The sequence below is a fragment of the Filicampus tigris genome, chromosome 8 (assembly GCF_054856515.1).
Source record: "Filicampus tigris isolate MCC_2025a chromosome 8, RoL_Ftig_1.0, whole genome shotgun sequence".
Lineage (NCBI taxonomy): Eukaryota > Metazoa > Chordata > Actinopteri > Syngnathiformes > Syngnathidae > Filicampus > Filicampus tigris.
The window spans coordinates 3,815,699-3,840,143 of NC_141224.1; the positions used below are offsets into that span (position 1 = coordinate 3,815,699).

The 24,445-nt window shown below is 48.7% G+C and overlaps 2 protein-coding genes across 7 annotated transcripts; one reads left to right on the forward strand and one right to left on the reverse strand.

Annotated features, from left to right (window-relative positions):
- Nucleotides 1-1,316: 1,316 nt before the first annotated feature.
- On the reverse strand, nt 1,317-8,298 carry creb3l4 (cAMP responsive element binding protein 3-like 4). Of its 4 annotated transcripts, none has more exons than XM_086037150.1 (11): nt 7,241-8,298; nt 5,230-5,641; nt 4,372-4,707; nt 3,432-3,786; nt 3,134-3,231; nt 2,837-2,926; nt 2,649-2,755; nt 2,168-2,236; nt 1,997-2,081; nt 1,841-1,934; nt 1,317-1,772 (listed from the first exon to the last, which is right to left on the reverse strand). In XM_086037150.1, the coding sequence occupies exons 4-11, from the start codon at nt 3,781-3,783 to the stop codon at nt 1,528-1,530; spliced, it is 1,140 nt and encodes a 379-aa protein (XP_085893276.1). In that variant the 5' UTR covers nt 3,784-3,786; nt 4,372-4,707; nt 5,230-5,641; nt 7,241-8,298; the 3' UTR covers nt 1,317-1,527. The 4 variants fall into 4 exon arrangements, with proteins under 4 accessions (XP_085893276.1, XP_085893274.1, XP_085893277.1 ...); XM_086037148.1 differs by having other exon boundaries at nt 7,031-8,298; XM_086037151.1 differs by lacking the exon at nt 7,241-8,298 and adding an exon at nt 5,837-6,066.
- Nucleotides 7,071-23,709, forward strand: LOC147143069 (CREB-regulated transcription coactivator 2). 3 transcript variants are annotated; one of them, XM_086037144.1, is made up of 15 exons: nt 7,071-7,628; nt 10,078-10,179; nt 10,252-10,368; nt 11,306-11,367; nt 12,797-12,868; nt 13,518-13,624; nt 13,719-13,804; nt 13,889-13,938; nt 14,795-15,045; nt 15,504-15,934; nt 16,098-16,256; nt 16,358-16,537; nt 16,609-16,680; nt 18,009-18,192; nt 19,036-23,709. In XM_086037144.1, the coding sequence occupies exons 1-15, from the start codon at nt 7,464-7,466 to the stop codon at nt 19,224-19,226; spliced, it is 2,229 nt and encodes a 742-aa protein (XP_085893270.1). In that variant the 5' UTR covers nt 7,071-7,463; the 3' UTR covers nt 19,227-23,709. The 3 variants fall into 3 exon arrangements, with proteins under 3 accessions (XP_085893270.1, XP_085893271.1, XP_085893272.1); XM_086037146.1 differs by lacking the exon at nt 7,071-7,628 and adding an exon at nt 7,721-8,166; XM_086037145.1 differs by lacking the exon at nt 12,797-12,868.
- The last annotated feature ends 736 nt before the right edge of the window (nt 23,710-24,445 follow it).

The window sequence follows — 24,445 nt, forward strand, 5'->3', positions numbered from 1 at the left end:
GCGCCATCTTGTGGCTCTTTAACGCACCTTCATGTCCTTGGTTTAAATGTTCTTGTCATGTTCCAATTCCCTTCAATGTTCTTCCATGTGTGTTGTTGTTTTGTGCTGATGTTCCCCTCGTGTTGTGGCTCTGTCATGTTGTTCCTCGCATTTCGTTCGTAAGCAGTAGTTTGTCTCGTGTTGTTGTTTGCATGTTCTTCTCAAGTGTCTTCATTTATTGGTTCGAACGTGCTTGTCGTCGTGTTCATTTTGTCCCGTTCTTCGCGTGTTATCATGTTCGCCTTTTATCACAGGTTTCTCATTGTGATGTTTCCTGTTTTCCAGAGGCGGGCTTTCTGGTCCATCAGTCCGTCACTGACAGATGCCCGTTTTGCTGACGGGAAACCTAAGGACTAAGCACGTACGGACGCAAGTGGATTTTCCTCCGTCCATGTAATCAGCACTAAACTGGTCAACTCCCGACAGACCTCACAGTCCATCATTGACTGTTTTGCTGATGAGAGGGAAACGCGACACGCCTGTCTTGCGTGTGTTTGTTATGGCTTACTTGAGTAGATTGTATTAACTGTATATGTACAGTAAGTGGGGGTTTGCACCAGAGAGAATGGTGAGGCTGTGAGGATAACAACTAATTAATGAGCTAACTGGTAATAAAGTAGCTCTGAATATAGATACTATTTTACAGAGAAATTGAGTTAAGTTTTAAACAGGCTTCCGTTGGCATTTCCGACTACCAACTTCGAGAGGAAAAAAAAGTGTAGGCTAAGTGAAATGTCAAACGTATGTGAGTGTAACGCTGTTTAAGCATCATTATGATGTACATTGTGCACTCCATTTACCATTTTAATCAAATCAGTTCAGATAATGGATGGATTTTTCATCTGTTGGACCTTCATTTTTCCGGATTGACGGACCTTTGACGTTTACTGACGGAAGCGCAGTTAAGATAACATGACTGACAGACGACTAGTTTGATTCGGCTTGAAAAAAATGACAAACTGACGGATGACGGACGATGGACAAACTTTAGTCAAATGCCCACCTCTGCTGTTTTCATCGTCAAGTTCTCCTTCGGCCGCTGTGGCGGTGTCTTCGTCGGTTGTCATGGAGGGCTTCTCCATCTCACGCTGATGTTCTCAGTTGGTTCTCATGTTCATTTTGTATTCTACCAAGTCATCGTGTTCTTTTGGTGTCGTTGTCATGCACATCTTCTCCATCTTATCCCTGTTTTCAATGTTCAAAACCTGTTTGGTTCTTGTGTTTTTGTTGTTTTAGTGCTTTTTTCATGTTCTTCTCATTTTGTTCCACACGCACAATCAGGTGTTACAATTTGTACATTTAATTCAACATACCATAACAACATAACATGACAATAGCAAGAAGAAAGTCCAGCCAGAAAGACGAGCGCCATCTTGTTGGTGGTCAGCTGACACAGAGCTGACTCTCATGTGTCTTGCATGAGAGGTCATCAGCTGAGAAGATTGGGGGCGGGTGTGTGGGGACTCCTTTCTGAAGTCCCTTCCGTGTCTACATCTCATCAGCATGTGGTGAGTTGGCAGCAAGTAGAGCGGACGCCTCAGAGGAACTATTTCCAGACCGGACGCCTTGTGGCGCCGTGTTGTTAGAGGAGACGCCTTTAACGTTCTGCTTGGCTTCTTGGATGTCCGCTCCCGATTGGCTGATATCCGACGCGACCGACGAGTCCGTCCGGAGGGTGTCGTCGGACGGCGGTGGCGAGGAGGCAAAGTCGGTCAAGATGTTTCTGGAGTGGACTGAAACATCACAAAGAGGCAAGTAAGCTCAGACAAACAAGAAGTAACGTCATAGGAAGAGTACTGACCTCCAGTGGGCCGGTAGTCGTCATCTGCGGACAAGCGCCGGCTGAACGGACTCAAGCTGGGCAGCATGATCAAACTCAGCGAGATGAAGATGATCTGTGCACACACGTGCACGGATGAGTGCGCATGCCTTCCCACGCGCACGTGTACGTACATACCAGTAGGCAGGTGCTGGTCTGTGCTGCCTTGCTCACTGACTGTTTGACCAGAGACTGGAGGTGGCGCAGCTGAGTCAGCAGAGATCTCAACACCAACACGCAAGCACATTAGTGCGTGAGTACACGTTGTGCGCGTGTAAACATGTGTGCACATGTGTGCTTAGTGCTTACATGTTGTGTTTCTCCAACTGCTCCACCTTCTTCTGCAGATCTTTGTTCTGCGCCGAGCACAACGCCGCCCTGCTGGCACAAACGCAGTTTGCTAAGCATACCACCAAACTTCTTTCTAGTTCGAATGATCTTCATCATTATCCTTCTGTCGACATACATACTTGTGTAGATCTACAAATCTAGATCTATCTACAGCTACACTATTTCCATATGGACATATACCTATCTAGGTGCATGTGCTTCGAAAGTTTACCACCATTTGCAGATGATCTACCTTTTGTAGATCTATTGTATCCACTATTTATCGGTTCTAGATCTAGGTGTCTGCGTGTTGAAGATCTTTCCATGGATTGGAGCTCTAGCTAGCCTAGATCTACCCATCATCTACATGTGTCTTTTCTCCATCTGCGAGTGGCCGTCTGTTGGTTGTTGTTAGCGAGTGCTCGGCTACGATTGGCCGCTGAGGAAGAAGTGACGCCACCTGTCCTCCAGGCTGTCGATGTACTCCTTCCTGCGCCGCCGACTGTCCTGCGCCGACTGTTTGTTGCGGATTTTCCGACGAACTTTCTTCAGGACGCGCTCCTCCGCCTGTCAATTGAGGCCGGTTCAAAGGTCACCTCGGGAAGTGCTTGCCGCCGCATGTGACGCAAAGTTCAGCGCGCGTCTGACCTTGGTGAGAGGAAGCTTGTCGGGCAACGACACACCCTCCTGACTCAGCAACTTCTCCTCTTCCACCGTCAGCTGCAGGGCACCGCTCGCCTAACACACACACACGTCACGTCAAAAACACAGGCACAGGTACACACGCATGTACACACAAATCACAACTCAAACAAACACACACACAAAACATATCCCAAAAACAAACACATTGCAGGTAAAAAAAAAGAAACACACATCACAACTCATAGACACACACACACCTACCACAAGTGAAACACACACACAGGTTTTGCTCCCGCTTACCCCGTGGTCAGTGGGCGTGCCCATATGCTCTTGACCCCCCAGCGGCAGCTCACCGATGACGCAAGCGTCAGGCAGGAAGTGATGCGAGCTCCACGGCTCTGCAACGGAAACACATTTAGCAAGGGTGGGGTTCGGAATCATCCATCATTTCCTCCTACTGCCATGGCGATTTTTAGATAGACCTAGATAGTTCCTCAGCTAAAAATTGGTAGTAATTGTAGGGAGTGAGTAAATACTGTAATTCCCAACGCACAATCACTCACTTATTCCCAACACAGCTGGAGTCGCACGTTCTCACCGAGTTGGATGGCGATGACGTCCACGCCGGCCGGCTCCGCCTCCTCGCCACTGAGGTCGTATACCAGCTGGTAGATAGGGGGCGGGGCATCTGGGTCCTCGCTCCCCGACGACAGCCCACCGCCGCCAAACACGTCGTTGGGATCCACGGCTCGGAGGATGTCTTCTGATTCGCTGTCGCTCAGCGTCTGGGTCAGAGTGGGCGGAGACTGAGCACAGGAAGCAAGCGGCACGTGACCTGATGGGGGCGGCACGAGGTCTCGCGGGCGTCTCTCGGGGAGGGCCGGTGCCACTTCCTGTTGCCAGCTGAGTGATGCCTCGTCGCCGTGGTTATGAGCGTTTTCTGCATCCATGGTCTGCAAGAGGCGATGAAGGAAATATGACAAATGTCAAGAGTCCCCCATATGGTTAGTTGTTGTACTGCCCAGCGTTTGGACTGATATTTCAAGAGCCACACAATCGTGCGTTCTGTGGCAGCATAAGCAGCAGCCTCTCTTCTTTCACCTAAAAAAAGCTCTTTGTGAAAAAAAAAAAAAACATGTCTAGCAGGACTGTGACGGAAATATGTTTGTTTGATTACAATGATTCTTTTTTTAAAGAAAACAACTAAAAGAAGGGGAACAGTAAAGAAATACGAAACAGAGAAGGGATGGAAAAAGAACTAGAAAGAGGAGAGGCAAGAGAAAGAGCCAAAGAAGTAAAGAAGAGGTGAGAGCAAACATTGTCGAGGACATCCTGTTCCACGCAACAAAAACAAACAATATCTTCAAACCTTTTGAACATTAATTTCTTACTGTAGCTCTTCAAACTTTCGCTTTATTGGACATGATCACTTTTCTGGTATTTACATACACTCGAAGTAAACCATGAGATGAGATGAAAGTGGAACAATTCAAAGTGCCACACTCATGAATTGAACCCCAACGAAGAAAAACACTTACTGTGGTGACGTCACACGCGGTGGTTGCGCATCACAGTTTTCCAAAGTGGTCCAGTGGTGCAGCGCGACCTCCAAAAAAAAAACAAAAAAAAAAACACTTTCAACAAATTGAAAAAAGTCCAAAGTTGCTGTTGTACTCGACGTGAAGAGTCCACTTTGCTTCGCTTCCGCCTCCTATTCTTCTTCTTTCCTTCGACTGCTACTATCGACGTCAAACATGTTTTGCTGCCCTCTGCGCTCGTTTGAAGAACTGCAACTAAAGTCACGCATGTACCGACTCTGAAGTCCGAACTTGTTCTTCAGCAAGTTGACAGGCTCCGAACACGAGAAACATTCACTGTGCGAAACAAAATACAAGACTACGTTTAATGGAAAAATGTAATACTCTTTGTATCAAAACATAAAAGATATTTGTGTATTATTATGCTATTAATTTTGTTGGAAAAGCTTCACATCCATAAATCATCCATCCATTATCTGTACCGCTTCTCCTCACAAGGGTCGCGGGGCGTGCTGGAGCCTAACCCAGCTGTCTTTGGGCAGTAGGCGGGGGACACCCTGAACTGGTTGCCAGCCAATCGCAGGGCACACAGAGACAAACATCTGCACTCACAATCACACCTAGGGGCAATTTAGAGTATCCAATCAACTTACCATGCATGTTTTTGGAATGTGGGAGGAAACCGGAGTGCCCGGAGAAAACCCACGCAGGCACGGGGAGAACATGCAAACTCCACACAGGGAGGCCGGAGCCGGGATCGAACCCACGACCTCTGAACTGTGAGGCGGACGTGCTAATCAGTCGGCCACCGTGCCGCCATCCATAAATCAAAACTTCTAAAATTAAAAATAATTATACCATATCATAGTGCTTCCTTAACGAGCATTGTTGTCTTGCATGCGGGGCAGCTGCAGTGGCAAAGTTCATCGTGGCGATGGGATTCTTCCTGATTCTGGAGCAGGTATTCTTGGCCTTCAACGACGAGTCGCGGGATATAGGCGAGGGGGGCGGGGCCTGCTCGCGGACGGCGACTGGGTAGAGGGGGCCAGCGACGATGAGGGAAACGCTGCCCAGTCCGCGTTGCGCGCCTCGGTGTTGGGTCTTCTCGCTGCACCTACACGAGGTGTTCGAGGGGCTGGCGATCGCGGGCGCCGTCGACTGGCCATCACGTTGCTGGGCTTCGCCGCCGTCACTGCCGCGCTCTTTGTCAAGATGTGACCGCCGTAGCCGCCGCTCCTCCCGCACGGTTGCCGTGGAAACGCACCGATGCCTTGACAGGGGGAGTGCATTAAAAAACAATAACAACAACCAACTCGAGATGATTACAAAATAACAACGGAGAATATGGAAATGTTTACTGTTTTAAAGTCATTCGAACACTTGACATTGATAGACAAGTATTCTTGAACTAAGCATGCAGTTTTTGTCAAAACTGAGCAGAAATAGCCTGATAAGCCAAACCCACCCTTTTGAAAGAAAGTGGGTCTGGAAAGCCCTGCACCGTCCACCGCTGCTCGGCCCCGCTTCAAGACGAAGCGTGCAATCTAATTTATTCATTTGCTGATATGTTCTTCGTGAAAACGTCACTCTTCGGCGGCGGAAGTTCATACAAATTGTACAAAACCAACAGTCAGACGGAGAGACGATAATTTGTTCACACATATGACATATCATAAGTCGGTTTCAAATAATGAGAAAACCCCAGCAGCTGACGGTACCGGAAGAATTTCTTTCAAAAGAAGACGGGCTTTCTTTAGGACGTCACGTTCGCTCTTCACTGATTGGTTAATTTGGCTGTCTGTTTAATCATTTCTGCCCGGCCTCAGAAATGCGCTTGAGCTAGTAGCGATAGTTTGGATTGCCAGGGTAGCACCGAAATGTTGTCAAATGAATTCACCTGTTCAAATGGAAGATGTGATGTCGCAATTGAAGGCTGAATGTTTTCAGTTGTTCAAGAAACGTGGAATTTGATTCTTTTTGTTGCAGATGTGGTGAATGTGATGAAGCCTTTCATGTTGGAGTGTGAGAGAGCCTCTCAAAGAAACAACTTGAATGTTTGCATTGACCGTTCGGAATACATTCTTTCAGTATGATGAATAGTGACTTACAGAGGTTATGTTTACATTTGTCAGCAAATGTTGTCCTGGTGGGCTTTGCTTTCATTTCAATGTTTATGCTTCTGACAATATGATGCAGATGAATCTTTCAGGAGCACTTTGAGAAAAATTAAAATCACAGTCCTACCATGAAACGTGGATGTAGCGCCTCTCCCAGACTTACTGGGACAAGCTATATGCCATACATGGTGGCATTTTCGCAGCAGAGACAGAAAATAACGCGAAAACGTCAGGACAAATCAAAGTATTCAACATAGGTGTGCTTACTGAGTGGCAATGTAAGATGGCCGCCGGTGGCTTGATTTCTCGCTACAGTGAGAAAGCGGCATTATTAGTCCATTCATATAGACGTCCGTGGTTAGAACGTGACCTTGAAGTGTTTTTTTTTGTTTTTGTTTCTTTTGTTTTATGTATGTATGGCCGTAAAGATCGCTGTTTGAAAGAGTTTGCTGGCTGCAGTAGCAGAGCATCACCGGCAGGGAGCGCTCTGCCACTCTGTCCCAGCAAAAGCCGAGATAGTTTATATAGGACAGATGACTCACCCGTCCCCGACGTCAAATATCGCCGTGTGTTTGTTGGCAGTGGCTGGTGGCTTTGTGGAGGCGTTGCCATCGCAACCGCGGTACGCCAAGCGTCGGATGAAGAATGCTATCTCAGTGTGACGTCACGGAAGAAATGACCGGAGGTTGTGATGTGCGGCAAAAGGGCGGGGCCAAGCGCCGCGAACTCAAAGCGAGTGCGTCGCGAGTCACCTCGGTGCAAGTGGTCGCCATGTCGGCCTGGAGGTCACTTAAGAGGTCAGAGGTCATCGGTGGCTTCGTTTGACCGCGCGCAACCGCGGCCACGCTGCGCGAAGTGAGGCCTCACAACTGGCCCAGCAAGTCGTAGGTGATCTCGGGGCGGCCGGCGCAGTGACGTCATCGTGCCGCTGTGGCGGGCGGGCGCTTGTCTCGTTTCGAGCGAGCGAGCGACAACATGTCTGCGGGCTCAGGCGGCCCAGCGCCGGGACCCGGTGGCCCCCCGGCGGCGGGGGTCGGCAACCCCCGCAAGTTCAGCGAGAAGATCGCGCTTCACACGCAGCGGCAAGCCGAGGAGACGGCCGCCTTCCACGAGGTCATGATGGACATCACGTCGACCAGGGTGAGCCTGCCTGCCTGCCTGCCCGCCCGCCGCTGGTGGAGGCGGACGCTGCGAGCGAGCGAGCGAGCGCAGGCAGGCCTCTGACGGGTTCCCGCCGTCGTCCAGCCGACTTGACGCCCTCGGTGCCCGCTGGCAGCCCTCCCAGAAAGCGGCCGCTCGACGCGTTTGCTATCCAGCGGCAAGTTTGCGAGGCCTCGAGCGGCTTGGGCTCCGCTTCCGAGCGCCGTTAGCCTGCTTAGCATGTTAGCCCCGGCGGCTAGTCGCCTTGTTTACCAACTCAGCGAAGCTGTCATCACACGCCGGAAGTCCCTTGGCACAACGTCCGATCGGCAGCTGATTAACGCGCTGCTCGTTTCAACTTCGGTGTACGACGCCGAGGCGCCCGCTTGGAAATCCGCACAGCTCCCCGAAATGTTCGGCAGTGGCGGAAGTCACGGCTAATTACCCTTTTCCTTGGAAAGCGTCACTTCGGACGCAGCTTGTCTAGCAGGAAGCAGTTGGAGCTAGCTCGCTTATGAACTGGAAAGACCTTCTCCAGGTGGTCGAGTAGTACTTGTTCATTTCATTGGAGGGAGTCATGTACTATTGACTAGCTAACGAGTTAGTCAATGAAAGTTTGAGTGGCGATGTCACTGGTGATGCCCAAATTGCTTCGTGAGTGATGAACATGCGCTGTCAAAATGCAGTTTAGTAGCAATTTCACGTCAGTGGGTGGACTGGGATTGTTGCTGCACGAGTCGTCATAGTTACCGCAGTAACCCTAGTTACCACCTCTCTCTTAGTTACCTAACCACTGTTACCCCAGCCACCGCAATTTAAGGAATGTTATTGTCTACCAACACACATGGTGGCATTTTCGCAGCAGAGACAGAAAATAACGCGAAAACGTCAGGACAAATCAAAGTATTCAACATAGGGTGTGCTTACTGAGTGGCAATGTACATGATCTGGCACCAAATACGATACCCCAGGTTCCAGTTTTACTCAGTAAGTCCCAGACTTGTGAACATAAAAATAGAGCAACAGAATGAGATTGAATAAACATGTGCAAAGACTCAATACAGCAGAATGAAAATGCAAGAAGCTTGAATTTCACATGATATTATCTACAAGGTAATTTCGGACTTGACAAGAAGAATGGAGTATTCAACTTGCAGGGATGAATAGGCATGGGCTGTGGGGCTGATGTCTGGACCCACCGTGTGAGTTTAACCGTCTGACAGTGTGTGGAAAGAAGCTGTTCCTCAGCCTTGTGAGTAGAGGGGATAGAAGAGTGTATGTGCGGAGTGGCATGGGTGCTTGATTATGCAGAGAGCCCTCATCTGCAAAGTTGCTGGTGAAGTTGTGGGGTGGCTGTCCACCATGATCTTCTAAGCAGCCTTTATTGTCCTTTGAAGAGCCTTCATTTCTGCAGCCGCTGTGCCAGAGCGTGATGCTGGTGCTGAGGACGCTGTCCACCTCACTATGAACAGGGGTGTCCAACTCCGGTCCTCAAGGGCCCCTATCCAGCATGTTTTAAATGTCTCTGTCCTCCATCGCACGTGATTCAAATGATCAGCTCATCAGCATGATTTGAGAAGCCAGAGAATGATTCTGATCATTTGAATCAGGTGGACACCCCTGATCTAGAAGCTCCTCAAGACACAGCTATTACATTACAGCTTCAGGGGGAAGTAGAGACGTTTGAGAGCCTTCTTCAGCAGACGGGAAGTGTTTCAGTTGCTCGTAAAGGTGGACCCCAAGGTACTTGTTGCTGGAGACCACTTGCACTCCGCTCCTCTGATGTGCTGGTGGTGTGTAAGGGTGACGTCTTTCTGTTCATCATGAAGTCCAACGCCATGTCCTTGGTCCAGGGCGGGCCTCAGTACACAACCCGGGGGGGCCATCAGTGCTGAGGGTGATGGAGGAGGAGACGGTGTTGTGGGTCCTGACAGCCTGAGGTCTTGGTGGGGAAGTCCAAGACCCAATTCTCCAATGAGAATGCTCAGTTTTTGCACCAGGTCCTGTGGAGTAGCGAAATCCAGGGAGAGCCGGCGGAGTAGGAGATCTTAAGGGCTGTGTGGGCCACTCATGAGGTGGCGTCATCAGTGGAGTGGTTCTTCCTCTTGGTGTACTGGTGAGGGTCCACATTGATGTGGATGGAGTTTCTGATATGCGCCATGAGTTTTGCATCCGCAAAACAGGTCCTACATTGTGCCTTTTTGTTTGCCTGCCCTGCCAGAACCGCTACTGGGCCCGCATATTATACATTACGCTTAGCAAAGTTACCCTGTGTAACGTTGTTACCTCAGCTACATCATTATCGTGTGACCATTGTTGTGCGTGTTAGATAGTGCAGGTAGCATCATTAGCACAGTTACCATCATTATGATGGTTTCTGCGTTTGCATGTTAGCTTGTTCGAAGAAGCTTGAAGGATGTGACCAGTGTGTTTGTGTTTTGATGTCCAGCTGCAGGCTCAGAAGCTCCGATTGGCCCGCACTCAGGGTCCGTACTACGGCGGCTCCCTGCCCAACGTCAACCAGATCGGCCGCGGGCCTCAGGACCTGCATGTGAGTGTGCTCGCGGCGCCCTCCGTCGGAGCGGCGGCATCCGTCCGCTTGAACGCGTGTGGTCTCGCGCAGGGTGCCTTCCCACCGTCGCTGGAGTCGCCTCGCTCCACGCGTCATCACGGCCTGGTGGAGCGCGTCCACAGGGAACGCCGCTTCGTGCCGCCCATCAGACCCTACCGCAACCGCCAAGTATCCTTTCTTAAGCTTCCTCCAAAGAACGTTTCCTACCTCCTAATGGGGCTGGCCCATGAGGCCTTCAAAGAAAAGCTCAAATTGTTTTTTACCATATTCCCATCCCAAATCCAAATGACACTGGGCCTCAATTCACTGACAGTAGTGCATCTTTTGTGCGGCCTGTTGCCGATTCGGACTCATGGTTGGTCAACACTGCTCTAGACTAACTTGTTGCATTGGTGTGCCCAACTTTTTTTTTCTTTTTTTTTTTTAATCAGAATTGAGAATCGTTAGGAACCGGCATCAAATTGAAGAATCGGATCCGGAATAGTCCAAATTCAAACGATGCCCAACACTACTTCCAATGGTGGCTTCTTCCATTTGCTTGCAGCATAGCAGCTAAATGTCACTTCACCATATTTGCTTTGAAACTTGGGCTCATTAATTGACACGAGTCTGCAGAACACTGAGCCGTGCTGGCTTTATATTTAATTAGCCTTGCCTGAATGTACTCGGGACCCAAAGCATTCAGCGATTTATCAACCAGTAGCAGAATTGAAAAATCTATTATCCGGCTGACTGGAAGCCATTGCCAAGTGTTTGGCACCGGAGAAATGTGTTCAGATAAGTCAGTCTAAATTGTGGTCAGAAGACGAGCTTCAGCCGCTTGATGGAAGAAGCAGCACTCGTGAATCCGATGGTGATTTTTCATAGACGCTCAACTCGTCTGCAGAGTAAGAACATTGCCAAACGTTTTTTTGTGAATGTGGCCCCAAGACCATCAAAAGGTTGAGGTTTCTGGTTTGTTTTTTAGCAAAAAAAATTTGGTGGCGCTTTGAAACGATTGAATTGAATGAACCCGAATGAATTAATTAGTTTGATGGATCGACCTGCCTTGGTTATGAAAATGCATGTTTGTGATGTGAACTTTTCTTAACAGTCGTCTTCTCAGGTGGACAACTCTCCCTATAACTCCGCCTACTTGTCGCCACCCCCGGACCCCAGCTGGAGAAGGTACATTCTATGACTCCGTCCCCTTTCCGTCTCCATGGGGGCGCTCGGCGGCCATCTTGCTGCTACTTGGAGCCTTTGGCTGTGTTGGGAATCTTGAACTCATTCCCTACTTCTTACATAGCCATGGTATAGTGGACCTAGATAGTTCCATAAAAAGGAGAGTTGTCGACAGGGCTGAAAAATAGGAATCGAACGCAGGGGTTGGCAACCTTCAATATTCAAAGAGACACACAAAAAAAAAAACAACAACACAGAGAGCCACAAAAGTCTTTTGAAATCTTAAGTGAGGAGAACTTGGCATATATTGTTATGGTAAATGGTCTTTCACTTGTTGAGCGCTTTTCCACCTGAAGTCGCCGGCTTCCTTTCAAATAGAATCGTCATTGTCTGTTGCAGTCCTCTTTGTGTTCACGAAAGTCACATCTCCGTTTTCCACCCGCGGCCAATCAAAAGACTCGCCTGTATCCGTGCTCCGTCGTCATTTTCCTTGTATTTTTTTGCAGTCAGCTGTCAATTTGAACTCAAAAGGACTTTTGCACTTCACATAACAATGGCAAATATATCTTTGCAAAATATTAGGTAATGGAAAATATTGATGTGAGCCATCCAATATGACATGTATATTTATTTTGTTTTTTGAATGTCAGGGCTGTAAGACCCACTCCACAATTCTTTTCAATCGCGTTCATGTGAGCGCCTGGTGTTGTCGTTTCTTTTCTTCTCTTGGCTCAGTAAATAAGGTGTCGCACAATGGCGACTGGGTGGTGGATTCTGAGTAAGCCAAAAATGGAAATGGTTTATTGTAATGTTACAAGATCACCATAAACACCACATTTGGAATGACATTTGAAAAGCAAGTTGAAGTGATTTTTTTTTTTTTTTTTCAGAACAATGAAAGAGCCACATTGGGGTTGCCCACCCCCGCCCTAAATGCTAGAGAAGAATTATTATAATATATTTTTTTCAATTTAATACCCGCTTGAAAGGGGGACTGGAGCTCAATAAGCTCGACCGAGTAGCGAACATTGCAAGGGCCGTGGCGAATGTCGGTGTGCTTCTGAAGTGGCTCGGGAGGGATTCCCGACACGTCCAAACGTATGGAGTGACGCTTTGGAGCGCTAACACGCTAGCAAGCCGCTTGCTCTTCTGCCGTCGTCGTCGTCCTCTTCTTCTTCTTGGGGGCGTTCTTACTGCCGCTTTTCTAACCACAAGGACCACGCACGCGCATAACACGCACACGCTGGCTGCCATGACGACCGGTGGCTTCTTCCGGGATTTTCCGTCATGCCGCTTGTGCTTTTCCTGAGGCTGCCTTCATCTTGCACTTCCTCCTCTTCCTCTTCTTTCGTCCCATCGTGTCTTTTTTGCGCTGTCGCCGGGCGGGCGGAGTCCAGTAACGTAACGTTTTGTTCTTGTCGATCGTGAAAAGGAATTGGTCCGCCGGAATCTTCCCGGGGGATAAAAGCCACTTGTTACGTCTCCCAACCACTGCGCTCAACAGGTGAATCCTCCTCTTTGTCTTCTTCTTCATCATCTACCTTTTTTCCCCCTCTTCCTCTTTTGGTTCTTTTCCTCTTCCCACTTCCTCTTCATTTTCCCCTCTTCCTTGTCTTACTCCTCTTACTCTTCTTCCTGTCCCAGCACTTCCTGTTCTTCATCTTCTCCTTCCCTTCCACCTCTTTGTCCTCCTCTTTCTTTTCCCCCTTTTCGTATTCTTTGTCTTCTTGCTCCCCTTCTTACTTTTTTCTTCCTCTTCAACATCTTTTTTCCTCCTCCTGCTCCCCCCGTCCTCTTCCTCTACCTCCTCCCATCTTTTCTCTCCTCTGATTATCCAATTTCTGCCCGAGTGAATTACCTACTTCTTCATCGCCGCCGTCTTTTTCTCCGCTCTCGTCCGTCTTTCCTTTTGCCACGCCCCTGGCCGGCGTGCGTTTCCTGTTGCCGTATGATTGGTTGGCTTGTAGGAGGTAAGATTGTGCTAACCAGTCATAGCGCTCACTTTGGTGACATCCTCTCTTTCAGAAAATAGCGACCGGGTCAGATGCAGGCCTGTGATTAGTAGTGCATTTTGACTGGGTCGATGACAGCCTGTGAATGTGTGTGTGTTTGTGTGTGTGTGTGTGTGTACGTGCGTGCGTGCGGTCCAACAGGACCAACTCTGACTCGGCCCTCCACACTAGCGTGATGAACCCGCCGTCGGGTGATCCCTTCGCCACAGGAGGTCACACCTTCACAGCTCATGGGGGAAGACGCAATGGTGAGACACACGTGGGCCCCGCCCACTTTGGGCCTGAGCCAATCAAACGTCATGGTGCTGCAGCGTCACCATGGCGACCTCGTCTGTCCTTTAGTCTTTCCGTACCCGGTGCCGCCCATCGAGGAGAATGTGCTGGATGACGGCAAGCTCGTCCCCAACAAAGCTTGGGATGCCAAGAAGGTTAGACATCGCGTACACGCACGCACACTCGCACACAGATTGATTAGTGGTTGATTTGTATTTTTTTTTTTTTTATGTATTCAGTTTCCTGTGATGACCTCCAGACCAAAGTCATGTGAAGTTCCTGGCATCAAGTATGCACACACACTGTCCCAACATCAATATATCCTGCTCACATGCGTGCACTAACTCAGTGTTGATGTTTGGAAGCCGCATGACAGGTAGTCAGTCAGTATTGGAGGCTTAAAGAGCACCTCCAGCCAAGACGGCAAAACTTTCTGTTCTATTCTAAACGCGTGTATCTTTCTGAATCTATTAGAAAATATATTTTGTGACAGTCTTCTCTCTTCGCTTACGGAGGCCGCCGTGTTGACATTTTTTCCGCGTGACCCGTGTCCGCCATTTACCGGCCGCATTGCAGATATGAAATATTCAGCAACAACAAGCGACGTTTGGTTGGTCTCCGGCGGCTGACACACTTAAACTGGAGCGCAATGTTCAATTTCCAGTGCTTATTCACACCGGCGCGCCGCTTATGTGCACCCCTGATCATGATCATCTCTTTTTGCCTCGTTGCTTTTGACACAGTTCAATTGAGCCCTCTACTGACACTCTACATTGTCACTACGATTGACAATATGGCCAATAATGATTAATAATAGTCTTTAATTCTTATTCCACGAGTGGTATATTAATCAGAGTGCCGTGTTTTTGCAAGGCAAGTTTATTTGTATAGCACACTTCATGTACACGACAATTCAAAGTGCTTTACATAAAACAAAAGCATTACAGAAACAAAATGTTATTGACATGTTGCAAAAATCATAATGGAATGATCCAAAATAGTTGAGATTAAAATGATGAAAACCCAGCATTCATCTAGCACACACACATGCAATGTATTCCTTGAAAAAACACATTTTAGGCCTCGTTTCGTTTTGAATCTTCAACTTGATTTCATCCCACTTATTTGTGTGTGTGCCTGTTAAGCGTGTTCATGTCGCCCGAGCTACCGTCGGCTCCCGCCCACGGCGTCCCGCCGGCCCTCAACATCAGCGGCTCACTCCCGGACCTGTCCAGCCTTCACTTCCCCTCGCCTCTGCCAACGCCGCTGGACCAGGACGAGCCCGCCTACCCCGGCGGCAGCACGGGCAACCTGGCGTCCACGCTCACCCAGCTGGGCATCAACGCCGGCAACGCCGAGGGAGGCAACAGCGCCTTCCACCATCACCATCAGCCTGGTAAGCGGACGAGGCAACTCAACCGCGCAGGAGTTGCCGACCCGCCGCGCTAGTTTGGCTGCCGTCTCAAATGACTGACCGTGGAAGCGAAGTGAACGCCGTCGCAACAGCGCAGACAGACGTTTACACGACCAATCAAAATGGCACTTTGTAGCACGTGATCTCTCGCGACAAAAAACAAGACTTGAAATAAGCCGATTCGCAATTTGCAAGTCCATGTCCACATTCTGCGCCTCGTACAAACACACTGAAAAGCAAAGCTGCCAAGGGGCGTTTATACACACGGGATGCAGGAGGCGGAAGCGAAGCTATTTGGTTGAGGAAGAACAAGTCGTATGCAGGAAAGCGGCCCTGCAGGGCCGGACCTTGACACCTGTGATTTAGGCTAACGCTAACCCAATCAGGAAGCAGGCACATGTCACACAAGATGTCCGCCATCTTTGCCCCTCTTCCCGCAGGTCTGCCGGGCTCGCTGGGGGGCACGCTGAGTAACCCGTCCCTGCAGTCGTCGCTGAGCAACCCCAACATCCAGGCGTCGCTCAGCAGCCACTCTTTCAGCAACTCGCTAAGCTCCGCCTCCTTGCACTCGTCACTCAGCAACCCGTCGCTGCAGTCGTCCCTGGGCTCCTCCCCTTCCCTGCCCTCCTCCCTCAGCAGCCAATCGCTGCACTCGTCCCTCAGCAGCTCCTCCCTCCAGTCAGCCTCCGGTGGCGGCAACCCCGCCTACAGCTCCGGCTCCGCCTCCTACACGTCCTCGCTCAGTACGTCACCGCGGAGACGGGCGCAACCCTCGCCACTCATCCTGCCCGGCTTGGGCGGGGATGCCCGGCGACATCACGCCAAGCAGTTCTCGCCCACCATCTCGCCCACGCTGTCCTCCATCACACAGGTAATACAGCACACAAAACACACACAGACACATCTTCCCCATGCTGTCCTCAGTCGCCCGCACAAACACACACACAAACACATGCAGACCTCTCCCCCATGCTTTCCTGCATCACACAGGTAGCACACATGCGTACACAGTCACATGTGTCCCCCACCCCTAGGGCGTGCCCCTGGACACAAGTAAGCTGCCTGTGGACCAGCGCTTACCACCATACTCACTGGGCCAGCAGCCCCCCCTGCTGAGTCAGCATCAAGCGCAGATGGTCCGCCTTCAGCAGACGCCGCCGCAGAACCTGCTTAACGCTCAGCACTTTGGAACGGTACCGCAACAAAAAAAAAGCAATTTGCTCACATCCAGCGTCACAAGTTCTCCTCCTCCAACTTCACGTGTGTGTGTGTGTGTGTGTGTGTGTGCGTGCAGCAGCAGCAGCAGCAACGGGCGGGCAGCTCTCAGGTCAGCTCGCCACTGGTGAAGAACAACAGCGCCTTGGAGCCGTACCTCCACGGCACCTTGACCTCCCAGTGTCAGCTCAAGCAGGAGGCGGAGCAACAGAGGAGCGGGAACTTCGCCCAATTACACTTGAGCTCCGACCTGTACAACGTGAGCACTCTACTGGCCCATTTGTTGACTGCCTGGGTGCCCGTTGCCATGGTAACGTGTTGTTTTCCCAGGATGCCTTGCTCAACTCCTTGCTGGATGATTCGTACGTAAACCTGCAGCTCAGCGGTAAAGCCGGCCAGCAGGTACGCCGACGTGTCACGTGACGAGCGCGTGGGCGCCGCGTGTCACCATCAAGACATCATATGATCCATACATACGTTACATGCTGCATCACTTGAGAAACATGTCACATGGCCAGCGCGTGTAACACTACGTCATGTGATTGACACGTCGCTCAACATGCTTCACATGGTCGCATGACCAACCCATGTCACCATTAATTAATGCATGTCAAATGGTGAGTGTGTCTTGTAAGCATGGTAAGCACGCGTCACATAATCGACACGCATCGCATTGTCACTGATCTAAAACGGCGTCACATGACAGCAAATGTGTCACACCTTGAGCATGATCAACACACATCGCATGAGCCACATGATCAGCATGCGTCACCTCATCTACACGTCACATGACCAACACATGTCATGATTAACCCATGAAGGCATAAAGCTCCTGGCTCGACATCTCCACGAAACCGAGGTGCGACTACACAATCCCCCCTTTTAAACCTGAGGCTCTCCCGGAAATTCTCCAAAATAATTGACATCTCAGCCCCTGTAGCAGATGGAATCATCATGACAAAAGAATTTGAGAGCTCAGAAATGTGGCTTTCACACGGGCCCGAGTTTATTATTATTTACGGTTTCAATTGAAGATGTAAAAATAAAGTGTCAAGACTAGCAGTATCTTTAATAAAAAAAATTAAAAAGTGGTAATTACCATCCTCTGTTCTGTTACAAAGCTGTCAAAATCGTCATTGTCCACAAACATATATCTTCTCCATATATCAGTTTGACTGGCCCCACCGGTCCAAAGTCCACAAGGGCGTCGTCTATATCACTGCCGTCGCTTATTTCAGACCTACGGCGATCGTCTGCGCGTCCGCCATTGTGCTCGGAAAAATTCCGGACATCCTCCGCGGTCTCATGACACCGTTGTGTATATTCTGATGCATTTCATTGGCTAAGAGACCGAGAATTGGATTTGAAAAACTGAAAAAGACATATCCGCTCTCCCGGCTTTAAAGGTAGAAAGACACAACAGCGAGCGACGTGCATCACATGATTAATGCGTGGCCCATAAATGCATGCATCGCATTGTCAATGATCATGATCAACATGCATCACGTTAAGTAGGCCTAACATGTTACAATCGACTTGCGTCACATGACCAAATTGCGTCACCTTCACACGTCACAAGCAACACGCCACATGACGGACGTACATATGTAACATGACCAATTCATTCATCAGCCCAGGTCACGTCAACATGCGTCACACGATCAACACACATCACACGATGTAATGATGACGTCACGTGACAAAGGCGTGCGTGCGTGTTTGTGCTTCAGTTCCCCGCCGAGAGCCCGAGCGACGTCCTGGGCCGTAGTGTGCTGTGCGGTGGCCATGGCGACACGCAGGCCCTTCAGCAGTCCTTAGACCAAAGCGTGCTCAACCAGAACCAGAATCAGAACCACAATTATGGCGGAGGCGGTGGCGACCCTCGCCAGAGCATCCCCAACATCATCCTGACGGGTGGGTTCACGCCACATATTCAGCATCGGATTAGCTCATTTGCCTCCCTGTTGCCGGCAAACAGGAAGTTTGGGTTTTTCTGACTGAAAGGCCAGCTGCAGTCCAAAATGTTGTTTGCGCTAATATGTTCTGTGTGCCCCCCGCTAGTCGAACGAAACGCGCCGTTCTGATGAATGTTGCGTTGGTGGAATAAGAATGAAGCCACCCGTTCTCAGACCTGGCTGACGTTTTCCGCAGCACCGCTCCCTGTTGCTGACTGAAATTGATGGCAAAGTGCCCTCGGGCTCGCATTGCGCACGGCACCTGACCCAAGTTTGCGCTTCGGCGATCATTTTTGCCGTTTTCTGACGGATGTTGCAGACCAAAACATGAACTGAGTCATCATCATCATCAATGATGTCATCAATTTATGTTCAAGCATTTTCAGCACTTGTCAAGTTGAAATCATTTCCTGTTTTTCAAGAAAGGGATAGAAATTAAAACATGTTTTCTTAAATAAAAAAATAATGAAAGTGACAAACACTAATGGCCATTAAGTTGATTGTTGTAGTAATCAATAGTTGCAGCACTCATATTTTTTGTTCAGTTTCTCTGTGGTACCAAATTCATGAATGTTTTCTCGAACTATTTTTCATTGAACTGATGAGTTCCCATGATAACATTTCTGACGTAGTGATGAGGGACTCGAAATGCTGGATGATTTCAAACGCAGCATCGTTCGCTCATTTTAAAGAACTGTCCATGTCCGCTCTATAAGCAACAGGACACAGCCCCGGGGATAATTTGTCTTTTTTCTTTTTTCTTTTTTTTTCCTGTTTGCTTGATGTGTGTGTTTGTCCTCAGGTGACTCTCCACCGGGTTTGTCCAAAGAGATTGCCAGCGCCCTGTCGCACGTGCCGGGTTTCGAGATGGACCCGTATTCTCTGGACAACCCGCTGCGGATGGACGCACTGGCGCTGGACTTGCTGGAGGGAGACCTGATGCTGGCCGACCCCGCCGTGGAGGACTCCTTCCGCTCGGACAGACTCAAGTGAGCCCCGGCGGGCGGGCGGGCGAACGAGCGGACGGACGGACGGACGGACGGACGGACGGACGGACGGCGGGAGCGTACGCGCCTCAGGGTCAAGAACAAGACTCACCGGCTGCCGCTACTTCCGGTTGCAAAGGGGTGGAACGCTTCCGGAATATGGCCGGTAAATTTTTTGTGAGGAGTTAAGGTGGGGAATTTTGCAATTCTGTCAAATTGGAAACTTTCCTTTGGAACCATTGCTAAGGCTACTTATTTGCGCTCTCTTCTTTCTACCGTACAATCGATTCCCCCGTTTTGGCATCAGGGACCCCCAAAGTAAACTCCTCTTTCTCCTCTGTCCCAATGTGAGAACATGGGGCCCATATACTCCCTCGACCATGAATTAATTGGGGGATATCCTTTAACCATGAATCAAAAGAGTTTGATTTGTTATAAGCAGCCATCCATGCAAAATAGATTGCTCTCCTTGCCCACATGCCAGGGCATAATGGTACCTCGACCGCCAGCCGTTCTCGAGCATTTTGGCGGATCTTTCAGCATGCAAAATATTGAGCTCTGTCACTATATAAGCGGTGGACATACCAGAAGGAAGAGGTGACGCTCCTATTTCACCAGAAAAAAAAAGCTCTTTTCTCAGCTCTTTAGTAATCAGTAGTAGAACATGGGTTGATTTCACCCCAAAACACAGCTTTTGAACCAAAAAGAGGAGAAAACAAGCTTTTCCTGCAAAGAAACAGTGATTTTTAACATCATTTTTGCTTCATTTAGAATCAGTTATGTACAGATATTTTCAGATTCGCATCTTTGCGGTGGGTTGTGGAGGACCCAAACGCAGGGAGGCAAGGCTGGAGTGCAGGAGAAATAAAAGTGCCACAGCATGTTGACAAAATACTGAATTAAAAATCCCCAAATCAATACACAAAGAACCACAGGAGAAACCATATTGAAGTGTGACACATGCTCACTAGCAAAGCTGGGCATTCCGTCGATGCGACGGACCGGTCCGTCCATCCGCCCATGAAGGACACCCGTTTTGCCGACGGTTGTCGAGTGATGGGTCAAATTTTAAAATAGACGGAATAAGCATAGTCGGAAGCCCATGCATTTAATCCGTCTTTCGTCTGTAGTCCGTCTTAAGGCTATTTTTCGCGGCGAGGCTTCGATGGCCGCGGCGAGGAACAATAGTGAGTTGTTGTTGCTTGGGGGACAGATTTGTGTGAGGGACCAGGCTGTGAACAGGCTTCCGTGGCGCAGCGAGTCACTGTGAGTCACTCTTTCTGTTCAAATATCGGCCAGCGGGGGTGCTATTGAAGTTTGCAGATGGAATCGCTGACGGAAGCCTGTTTAAAATCAGATTTTTTTCCCCCCTGAAAAAAAAGGCGAATGACGGACGACGAAAGGGTACACACGCTGTACACACGCTGCAGACGGATAATGAATACCGGACGCTCAATTTTTAGTAAAATGCCCAGTTCTGCTCACTAGTTCGGTCTACAAGTGTTACTTTGCACTTTGCAACTTAGCACCTTACTAATCGAGTTGAATTGCTTATTACAAGGCCAAAAGGAAAAATTGACTGGTAAAACAGTCTCTCTACGAGTGCCCTAAAACGAGCATGCTAGTACATGGATCTGAAAGTAGCGACTTCGATATCAGGGATATCAACTACATTTATTAGAACAATTGTTGTACATGTCAAATCCAAAGCGATGTGACGCCGCCATCGACTGGCGTGTTGTCGACATTACACTCGCAGTAAGCAGGAGCAGTTTGACAGACGAGCTGGGCGAGAGCCTCTCTCCTGCGTTGAACAACGAACTGGGCCAGGAAACGCTTGAAGTCCAGTTGGCCAATAAAAACGCCGGCGGCAGTCAACCGGTTAAGACGCAAGGCAAGTCAAAAATGTTCTTGACAATGTTCGATGCGCCCCCACTCGTCTCCAAATGACACTTTGATGAAGATTTGCCTTTGTGGCATATGAAGGAAGCAGCAAAATGCGCCCGTTTTGAGCCATCTCAGCCACTTGCTGTCGACTGAAAATGAGATCACAGTGGCTCAGGTTATGACCAATCACGGCTCAGTTTGGACAACCACTTCATCAAAGCGCCATGCGGACACGTGTGAAGCCGTATGGAACGTCTCGTCCAAGAACGTTTTGGACTTCCGCCTTTGCGAGCTTCACTTTAGGAAAGGATTCTCGTCAATTGCCGCTGATTTCCATGGAAAGTTTCCAAATCGGGCACTTGCCGGCGCGTTGCCCACTTGTCCGCGCGTTCGCCATTTTTGCGGCCATGTCAGCCATGAAGTTTTCCAGGTGGCGACGGGGTGTAGCGGAAGCCTCCGAAAATGCGGAAAGGACGGCTGCTGAGCCCAAGTCCACCTACTGGTCCGTGCACTAGTATGCTCCTTGTCCTCTCTAGGAGGATAACTTTTGCCCTAATGGTTATGTTTTTCCCCATGGAGCCCTTTGAGCATTTATCCACATGGCATAAAGTACGCTGACGGGGGAAGGAGCGAGTGCTCGTGAGACTCCTGACGTCGTCCGGGAATCTGTAAAGTTGTTTTGAGTAACAGTTGTTGTCGCAAAATTTGACTCGATTGGAATCCCACTTGAAACATGAAGCATAAAGTGGACATTTGTGGTGATAGTAGTCATACGGCCAAACTATTTCTACCTCCTCCCGCCTCGCTACTCTGGCGATAAGAGATGATCAAACCAGCCCCTACACACGGGACCAGATTTACTTCCGTAATCGCAGTGCCAGGTGACGTTTTCTTTTTTGTTTGTTTGTGCACGCCACTTGACGTCGTGCTTTGCGCATGCGGACACGTTGCATTCACATTACAAATCGCATTTGCGACGCATATATATGTCGCATATAAAAAGACAGGATTTCGCGGAAAATCCAAATCGGGCGTCACGCCCTGCAGTGTGAACGTAGCCTTAGTTGAGAGGAGGAAGAGCATACTAGTACGTGGACCTTAAGCTAGATTGACTTTTAGGTTCATATACTAGTAGCACGGTTGTTGGCCTCACTATTGAGTCGGTTCAGTGCGCTAGTAGCACGACTCTCTGAGTGGCTCTAGTTGAAAAAGATTACTAGTAAGACAGGTGTTTTACTCGTGCACTGAATTATCTTAGTAGTTAAGACAAATTGCAGACTAGTATATGGACCTTAAGATGAATCTAGTTTCAGGTCCATGTCTTAGTCGTACGGTTGCTGTCATCACTATTCAGACAATTTGGTGCGCTAGTTGAACGTCAATTTAGTAGCTCTAGTAGTTGAAAAGCACGAGTAAGACAGATTTGCGCCGAATTGTATTACTAGTTAAGACAAAGAGCATACTAATATATGGACCTTAAACTGAATCTAGTTTGAGGTCCATTAACTAGTAGCACAGCCACTGTCTTCAGACAATTTAGTACACTAGTGGGCAGACTGAATCTTTGTGTCGCTCGTAGTAAAAAAAAAAAAAGTTGCCAGTAAGACGCCGTTTTTCTGCTAGTGCGCTGAATTGAACTTAGTAATGAGCGTACTAGTACGTGGAACTGAAGCTGGACCTTACATACTTGCTGCTCTGCTATGCAATTGAAGGCGAGAAGCCCACTGATGTCATCAGCGCTCACCAATTGGACTGTCGGCGTTACTCCAAAATCGTCACGAGCAGCCCACGCGTGACTTTTCTGCGGGTGCTCGGCAAGGTTGGCCAACATTCCAGTTGGCGGCGCTTAGCCGTCTTTATGCTGAAATTTGACAGGAAGCTTCTCGTAACGTACGCGCGCTGGCGTGCGCACACGCAGGAAGTCCGTCGTCAAGTCAAGAAGACGACGAGAACAAATGTCAGCGAGACTTTTACGCGTTTGACCAGCTTTTTGGTTCTTCAGGATTTAAAAAAAAAAAAAAAAAAAAAAAAGCGTTTTCCAAGGTAAGGGAGCGGTCGCAGTTGGTCCCCTCTGTCGTCAGGCCTGAACTTCCTCTTTGAGCAGGAAGTGCAGGTTTTCACACGCTTGCGTGTTTGTCGGAAAAGGTCAAAGTCACATTTGCTGACAAGGAAATTTCTTTGAGCCAAGCTAAGGCGCATGCGTGTGCGCGTGCGCGATGGTTTTATGCAATCAGTCAGGCAGTCACAATGCATTTGGAAACTCTGCCAGTGGGGGAGCTGTTGAGGGATCAGCGACAGGCCATATTTCATATTTCTCTCAAACACGCACATTTGTGCGCGGACGCACTTCCCCCCACCATGAGCTAAAGGCCATATTTCATGTTGTCACATTTTTACAAAGGTTTGCTCAAATGTTCTTAACGCTGTTGGGCTCGTGCTTTTAGGCTGAACTGCGTTTGTGTGCGTGTGTTGTAATAATTGTAATAATTTGTAATAAGCAGGGACGTGTTTGTACATATGAATGTTTGCAAAGCAGCTAACAAGAGATTTATAACTGTTACTTCACATTCTTTTTTGCAGAAAATAAAGTTTATGTGAACTTGTCAAGTTTCCACATTGAGGGGGAAGCAATGGTACCGCTCCTTCAAAAATAAAAGTAATACATCTGCTTCAAAATGAAATGCCACAATTTCAAAATAAAGGCAACAGTACCACTACTTCAAAACAAAAGCAATATTGTACAATATAGACATCAATGTTCATGGGGCTTCCAGTTGAACATCATCCCTCCGTCTATCAATCACTATTGCAAAGAAGAAAGGGCTTGAAGTGGATCCCTGATGCAGCCCAAAATCTGACCTACTTCTTCTCTAGGTACCGTCAAAGGCTTTCTCCAGATCGACAAAAGACACAACGCAGCTCCTTCTCACCTTCTCTGTACCACTACTGCAAAGGCAACAGTACCGCTGCTTAAAAATAAAAGTAGCCGTAGCACTACTCAAAACAAAAGCAACAATACTACTACTTCTAAATAAAAGCAACAACGCTATTACAAAACAAAAGCATGACTTCAAAATAAGAGCAGAAGTACCGCTACTTCAACCACTCCCTTTAAAATCAAAACACTGCTTCAAAATAAAAGAAACAGTACTCCTACTTCAAAAAAAAAAAAGATTTACTTTAAATATAAAAGCAACAGTAGTGCTACTTCAAATTAAAAGCAAGTACCTCTATTTCAAAACAAAAGTACAACCCACATCCGGTATCCTGTACGGCCGAGGCACTCTCCCAACAGAACTCTCCGAGGGACACGTAAGGTTCAACGCTTTCTTCCAGTCC

Bases quoted from the DNA above. Each gene is read 5' to 3' on its own strand.
- LOC147143069 (XM_086037144.1), top strand. From the start codon at position 7,464: ATGTCTGCGGGCTCAGGCGGCCCAGCGCCGGGACCCGGTGGCCCCCCG. The intron at 11,368-12,796 runs GTACATTCTATG...GATCGTGAAAAG, and splicing joins CCGGACCCCAGCTGGAGAAG to GAATTGGTCCGCCGGAATCT. The intron at 13,805-13,888 runs GTTAGACATCGC...TTATGTATTCAG, and splicing joins AAGCTTGGGATGCCAAGAAG to TTTCCTGTGATGACCTCCAG.
- creb3l4 (XM_086037150.1), bottom strand. From the start codon at position 3,783: ATGGATGCAGAAAACGCTCATAACCACGGCGACGAGGCATCACTCAGC. The intron at 3,232-3,431 runs GTGAGAACGTGC...TTTCCGTTGCAG, and splicing joins CGTCATCGCCATCCAACTCG to AGCCGTGGAGCTCGCATCAC. The intron at 2,756-2,836 runs GTCAGACGCGCG...CTCAATTGACAG, and splicing joins ACAAGCTTCCTCTCACCAAG to GCGGAGGAGCGCGTCCTGAA.